This window comes from Ostrinia furnacalis, unplaced genomic scaffold (assembly GCF_004193835.3).
Source record: "Ostrinia furnacalis isolate ACB-3 unplaced genomic scaffold, ASM419383v2 OfSCF6947, whole genome shotgun sequence".
NCBI classification, from domain to species: domain Eukaryota; kingdom Metazoa; phylum Arthropoda; class Insecta; order Lepidoptera; family Crambidae; genus Ostrinia; species Ostrinia furnacalis.
Genome location: NW_021137186.1, coordinates 248,876 through 256,115, shown reverse-complemented (window position 1 = coordinate 256,115; position 7,240 = coordinate 248,876). Strand labels below are relative to the sequence as shown.

The window sequence follows — 7,240 nt, the reverse complement described above, 5'->3', positions numbered from 1 at the left end:
CTTTTCATTCCGTGACTGTACATTACATATCGGGACTATTCCCACCTCTCGTTCCCACCACTGCAACTCCTGTGTAGCCAGGATCTACAGCTTGACCGCCATAAAAACCCAACCAATGAAGGTCAGGTTTGTCCCGGGGGAAAGTTAAACTGTCATTGGACCCGCAACGAAATTAATCAGAAGAACATAGGACGAGTTCGAAATTACAGGTACAAAACATATCCTGGATGAGGAATACATATTGCCACTATTATTATGTTCTGTGATATTGCGAAAATCATTGTGTGTCGTGTAACTTATACTTAGGGGAACCTGTTGAACCTTGGACAGAGTTGTACCTAAAACAATTGTATATATTTTTTAAATTATGCGGTTTTATGAAAAGTTGTCTAGGGTATTACATACGTTATTTGTCAACATTAACGTGAAGTTAGCTAAGATTCGCCGACGCCGTGCAAGTACAAGAAAAAATAGTACTTAATTTAATATTTTACACTGACGCAGTGAGATTTTGGAGGTTTACTTCATGTCAATTTATGAAAAATGTTGCATGTTTGACAAAACGGTTATAGTTAGAACATAATCTTTATGTATCTAGCTACTGGACGATATGAGTTTCAGATCCTAAGCTCAAATGGAAGTGGGTTTATTATGCTTATTAAGTGAAGTAGCCGTAATGTTGTACCTTGACCACCCAACTAGCAATGTACCTTGGTCACTGATTTTCATTACGTTTTAATGAGAATTTTATTGTAATTTATCCTGCTTTCGCCTCCGAGATTTAATTTACCATGTAGTACCCCTGTACGACAACCCAATCCGCACACAATATTCAGCGCAGTAGTAGTAAAAAACAAAAGAGCGGGCAACCCCACCCCTACCACGCTGTGGGCTCGGTGTCCGAGCGGTCTCATTCCTTTGTGCGCACGCGCAACGACCGCACGCAGTATAAGAAAAATGCTTAAGTGACGTCACCAGGACGTTTTTACCGACAAAAAACGTAATTATTTTAAGTTGTGCAGTGTAGTGACGAGAATTAGACCCAACAAAAGGTTGGTTGTAACAACTATTTTGTGCAAGTGCTCGTACATTTTTATTATAAGCGTTGTGACACGACGCGTAACTTTGACCCATTTTTAGCTCCAAGTTAACGCGCGATGTTAACCAGTAGCCATTTTTTTATAAGACTATTAGTCTATTCATTCATTATCTAGGATCGGCAAAATGAAACAATGTGTTGCTCTTGTAAAGTAGTGATATTTTCAACAATATTCTATCATCTATTCACACAGAAATTGTTTACGAATCACAACAGAGAAACGACATTTAAAGTTAATTCATCAGCTTGTCGATTCCTTTAAAATTATAATACATTTTCATCTTCTAAAATAATAAAATTTTCACTTTATTAACACCATGTCAGATGTCACATGTCACATGTCACATGTCAACATGAAAAAGAAAAGTAGCTCTGCTCTCTGCCTAATTAAAAAAAACAACTAAAGAGGATTTATTCTCTTATATCTCCCCCCCTAGGTAGGAAAATTTTCCCATGAAAATTTTCACTAAGTAATCACACATTCACATCATCGTCCTGTGTAGCAATAGGAATGAGCTTTGTGATATGGAAAAGATTTGACTCCAACTTCTTATGACCTGTATTAATCTTGTATATTGATTGTGATATTCTTTCCTCAATTTTAAACGGTCCAATCCTTAGCTCATCCAATTTTTTCCTGTTTAATTTATGTCCATTTTCAACATATACCATATCACCTTTATTAAAATTAAAATGTTTTCTATCTCTATCCATCACTCTCTTATTATATTCATGTGATAAAATAGATCTTTCAAATGCAATTTTTTTGTCCTTTACCCAATCATCTGTCTTTTTTCCTGATTTCAGTTCATTTGGTAGGAACGAGACATCTGTACCATCCAGCAGGTATCTCGGCGCAAAGCCAGTAACTGTATGTTCAGTATCATTATATTTACTCACACAGTTATGAGCAATTGTTGTCCATGCTGTTGTATTTGGTTTCTCATTAATCTTGCATCTTATTTTATTTACTAGTGTTTGGTTCAGCCTTTCGTTAAGTCCATTTGAAAAAGGCGAATTAACTGCGGTGAAAAGCAGCGTAATTGACTTTCCACTTAAAAAATCCTTAAATTCCTTCGAGTTGATTCCAGGATATTGGTCTGTAAGAACCATGCCAATTTCATTACAATAAGGAACGTTATTTATCAGCTTTATAAAGTCTCTTGCGCTCTGTGTCTTCGAAGTCACTATATACGCGTATCTAGTAAAGTGATCCACTAACAGGTGTAAGTATCTTTTCGTTGATCGAGACCCTCCAAATCCTCCTATCGTGTCTATTGACACAATTTCAAATGGTTTAGAAGCAGGACCTAAGTGCGACATTAAACCATACTTAACTTGTCCTCTTGTCTTATTTTTTATACATATTTCACACTTTTTGCATAAATCGCTAATATTCTTTGTTAAATTCCTCGCTGTATAAAACTTTCCTATCTTCTTTTGCATTTGTTTAATACCTATATGACACATATCTTCATGAATTTGTTTTATTAACTTCATACTGAATTCTTCTGATAGTATAATCTTTTCTTGTTTCTTTACTTTCTTAAAATATACGTTATGTTTGTGTAATAATGAGTCCTTAAAAAACAAACATATTATACTGTTATAGAAACAATGCCCCGAAGACCTCAAAATAGCAATTTAAAGTCTGTTTTTGATATATATATTTTTAATATCTAATGTTTTTTTAAATTTACGTTTAATGTATCTTCATATGACTTTTTTAAGATTATTTTTGTTGATAAAGCGGTTTTAATGGATATTTTGCTAGAATTTAAGTTAAATGATAAGAAATAAAAAAAACTAGATTGCAAGTTAAAGCCACTCCAGCGCGTATTTTGTCCTACACGACATAACATATCAACATTCAACAAAATTTTCAAGAAAAAATGTTGAATATTGTCATATTTTTGTTGATTGTGTAAGGGTAAACATGGACTGGAGAGCCGGCTTAAACTTAAGTGATTTGTTGCCAAAAAATTGTGAAAAATAATTAGTACAAAAAATATGGATGAGGATCTTTTTTAAAAAATACTTTCACTTAGATATTGTTGCCAATAACTGTAATAATTGGTATTTCAAATAAAAATTTAACAGAAAATTAACAAATTGAAGCGAATATAAGCATTTATTTAAATTTAAATAGGTAAAACGTACACGGTCCAAGGTACATCTGGTTTGTTGTACCTAGGACACTTTTCCCTTTTTTTTTTCTAGCAGCTAGTATGCCCAAATTTTTAAAATTATATACAATTTTATGAATGAATTATGTAGTTAATTAAATGATCTTTAAATATAACTGCACTAGGCAAGTTTAACTATCACCATTATTTTTCAAAACATCAAAATTCGAAAAACTGGCCTAAGTACAACAGGTTCCCCTACTACAGAGTTCTACTTTATTCACGCGATGTGATGGTTTTCCCAAATTCAACCTCATTTATCGTTATAATAAGCACATCTTTTTCCAGAAATATTTCTCTATTTTACACGTAGTAGTAAGTACTACTACACTATATTTTTTATCCACAACGAGGAAGCTCTTGGCCTGCATCTCACCTGATGGAAAGTTATAATCAGGCCGATTCTAATAAAAAGCACCTGTTTAAATTGATTTTGCGCTTATTTAGGGCTATAGTGACTTGGAAATACTTATTATTTGTCTTTGAGTAGGATCTACAATTTCAGTTGTTTTGATTGTAAGAACAATAATTTTTTTGTCATAAATACATCTCTATATTTTCTGTTGCAGAGTCATGCTACACAATAGTATGACACATTTTCAGCATCAATTATTTTACAACTAAACTCGTGAGTAAGATAAGTATGTAAAAATGTAATCTTTGGACAAAATGATTAGATTGATGATTTTATTTTCTCATCCATATTATTCTGATTTTGACCGACACTCAAGGTTATTATGAGATAAACAGGTTTATTTGCGTACTATAATAGTTTACTTTGAGAAAGGAGTTGTAACTTATTTAATTTTTTATAGTACCGCTGAACTCGCAGTTCAGACTTAATATTGTGCTATGTTGTTGTGTTAATTGTATTGTTATTGTTTGTTCTCTGTAGCTGTGCCTTATATAAATAAATAAATAAATAAATAAATAAACTAAGAGTGAAATAATTACTTCATAATAAAAGCTCAAAAACTATTGCTACTGTAAATTAGATGCAACGTAGGTAAATGTCGCTACTCAAGAATCACATTTAGGGTATTAGTACGCTCGTTTTATTTTAGTCTTTACTTAATTGCTTACTTAAAACTTGAGGTGAGATAGAAGTCAGAGTCCAATTACGAAGTCCAGGTTGTAAGTACACAAGCATGAGGCGAGGTTAAGTTGGTGAGTGAACGGCTTAGTATAAAAATACTGGGCGGAATCGCCGAGAAAGGTTTCAGCACTTTCAGCTGGTAATTTTCCTTATATCCAAGATTAATCCTGCCCCTGTAAATCTTTTGAGACTGTTTACTGTCAGAGATTCTGAAAAACAGGTTAATTCTAACCTAACCCAGTATCGCTGAACTTAGCTACTGAGATTTGGAAAATATGAAAAGTCATTTTCAAGATCAATAACTGTCGTCTATACCTTCATTCACATTTCACCGATATGCTATCACATCGTCAAAGGTCAACGAACATCGGTTCTGAGCGATGGAGTAGGGTGACACTTCATAGATAAGATTCATGACATCTTTTTTACCTTTTTGGCTAGATCGATCGTGTGGTTTCCTTCAATTTGTATGTTGCACGATTTAGTATTGGCGAGTGTCTACGAAAACTAAAGTACGACATTGCGCTATAAATTATAATGATAAATGCAAGTCTCTAAATAAAATCAAATCCATATTTGCATCAAAAGACCTGTCAGGTAATTTAGGCTTCACTGCAGGAGGAAGATCATCATCATTTCAGCCATAGGACGTCCACTGCTGAACATACTAGGCCTCCCCCAATGATTTCCACAATAATGGCCGGTTGGTAGCGGCCTGCATCTAGCGCCTTCCTGCTACCTTTATGAGGTCCTCGGTCCACCTTGTTTAATCTGAGGAAAATTGAGGATTTGGCCTATCTACACTCAACACGCATGGTAGGCGAGTAGAAGAGGAATTTTATTATTCTTCATTGAAACGATTAAAGAACTTCAAACAATCAATTCCTTTTCCATCACGTTTGTTATGGAGCCCTTGGGGCCGTCCATAAATTACGTCATCGATTTTTTCAGATTTTAGACCCCCCCCCTACAATCATCCTATCGTCATTTCTCCCCCCCCCCCTAATTTAGAATGACGTAATATATGGACGGCCCCCTTGTAAATGTGCAAAAACAAGAGTTTCGTAATACTCGTACGTAAGGAGTATTTATACAGCTTAGGGACCTAACACGTGTGCTGTTAATTAATTTCCAGTTTCCAAGAAAAATCCTTATAAAGCATGAAAGGTTGTCCTTCTTCGTCATACAGATCAATTTATTTTTCTGTTTACCCAGGGATACAATACTAAGTTACAGTGGAGATATTATTATACTTACAATATTATCTTACGTTAATAAAGCTTGGAACGTTGTATCAATAGAAAGGGAACCGGCCTATTTATTAATTCTTTTTATATTATGTTCAGTTGAGGCATGTTAGGGCTCTTTGGTGGAACGTTCATGAACCTATTTAGTCCTAATATTGAACACTTCCATTCCATTCAATACAATCATTGAACCAAAAATATAAAAGGGAATAACGATATCAGTTTCTGACCGTATTAAGTTGATTATCTCCATTTATACACCGAGACAGAGCCTTTTAATTCTAGATGTGTCCAATAATCTCGTGCCGTATTGGGATTCCTTCGGCCTTCGCATGAGTCAGTATTTACAAGAAGACGAGGTTCGATTAAGAACTCACGGCGCGATTTTCACCCGCGCCCGCGGCGGTTGTGGTTATTTCTAAACTCCAGATCATCGCTCGCAAACGTGGCGGGAGATGATCGCAAGACGGGCAATTAATGATCAGTTGAGGTCCAGCAGGGCTAAGATGCGCCGCCAATTGATCGCACAGCGTGCGAGCGCAAATCGCAGAGGCTGCGGTTACCGAGGCCCGCGCCGGTCTAGTCTATTAGTTGCCCGTCGGTGCAGCGGGACTCGCTTACAACCGCGCACACTGAGAGCGCAAACCGCGTTGTGAGTTGTGCATTAGTTTTTACATAAGTATATGCATTCTACAGAAGCTGCGGGCTCGCAACAGCCGCGGGCGCGGGTGAAAAACGCGCCGTAAGTTCTTAGCCGAACCCTCTCATTTAGTTAGTGAGGCCCGCGCGCGCGATTCTAGTCTACTAGTTGCCCACCGGTGCAGCGGGACCCGCTTATAACAGCGCACACTGCGGGCGCAAACCGCGTTGTGAGTTGTGCATTAGTTTTTACATAAGTATGTGCATTCTACAGAAGCTGCGGGCCCGCAACAGCTTCGGGCGCGGGTGAAAATCGCGCCGTAAGTTCTTAGCCGAACCCTCTCATTTAGGGTCTTGGGTAAGATGAGGATTAGCCGTCGCCGTCCTACGGTCATGTCGACGATAAACCTTGACCTCCACAACCATCGTTTTAAATGCTCCATTTTAATCCCTTTTTCTTTGTGTAATGAGCGACATAACTTCGGGCTAGACATTAATATGTGTCTCATGAAGTTTTAAGCGAGTATCACCTGGAATTCTCGCTTACACCCCAGATGTACTACCTCACACTAACATTGTTGTTATGACGACAGATTTAGGTAACCCAGGCGGACTTAGAACAAGGTCTACCACCAACCATATTGTACTTGAATAAAAAAAACCTTATCAAAGTAAATACCTTTCTGTCTAAAATGATCTTTAAAATAAAATAATCCCACAAGTAATTGATCACTCATGCAGCTACCAATCTGAGGCGTCTAAGAATAGACAACGTCTTCATTCCATGTATGCTTTAGTAAATAGTATCCGGATGATACCGTGGAACTAAAATATTAGGTTTCCGATCCAGTGAGCAGCTATTTGTATATTTGTATATTTGTATATTAGTTGGATTTATTTATAGATGTGATTTATGTTTGAGATAGGTTTTTGTTTCTACGCCGTTTAGCCCGGATAATAAGTCGCAGATTTA

General features: G+C 36.5%; 1 protein-coding gene across 1 annotated transcript; it reads right to left on the bottom strand.

The window, feature by feature from the left end:
- Nucleotides 1–1,192: 1,192 nt before the first annotated feature.
- LOC114363062 (uncharacterized) lies at nucleotides 1,193–6,662 on the bottom strand. Its single transcript, XM_028318667.1, has 3 exons — nucleotides 6,606–6,662; nucleotides 2,322–2,364; nucleotides 1,193–2,199 (listed from the first exon to the last, which is right to left on the bottom strand). Exons 1-3 carry the CDS (start codon nucleotides 6,660–6,662, stop codon nucleotides 1,574–1,576), a joined length of 726 nt encoding a protein of 241 aa, XP_028174468.1. The 3' UTR covers nucleotides 1,193–1,573.
- Between the last annotated feature and the right edge of the window lie 578 nt (nucleotides 6,663–7,240).

What these genes read in the sequence shown, in the direction of transcription:
- LOC114363062 (XM_028318667.1), bottom strand. Translation starts at nt 6,662, where the DNA reads ATGACCGTAGGACGGCGACGGCTAATCCTCATCTTACCCAAGACCCTA. An exon ending in CCAAGACCCTAAATGAGAGG is followed by an intron (nt 2,365 to 6,605) that starts GTTCGGCTAAGA and finishes TAGACACGATAG; the next exon opens with GAGGATTTGGAGGGTCTCGA. An exon ending in ACGAAAAGATACTTACACCT is followed by an intron (nt 2,200 to 2,321) that starts GTTAGTGGATCA and finishes TGGTTCTTACAG; the next exon opens with ACCAATATCCTGGAATCAAC.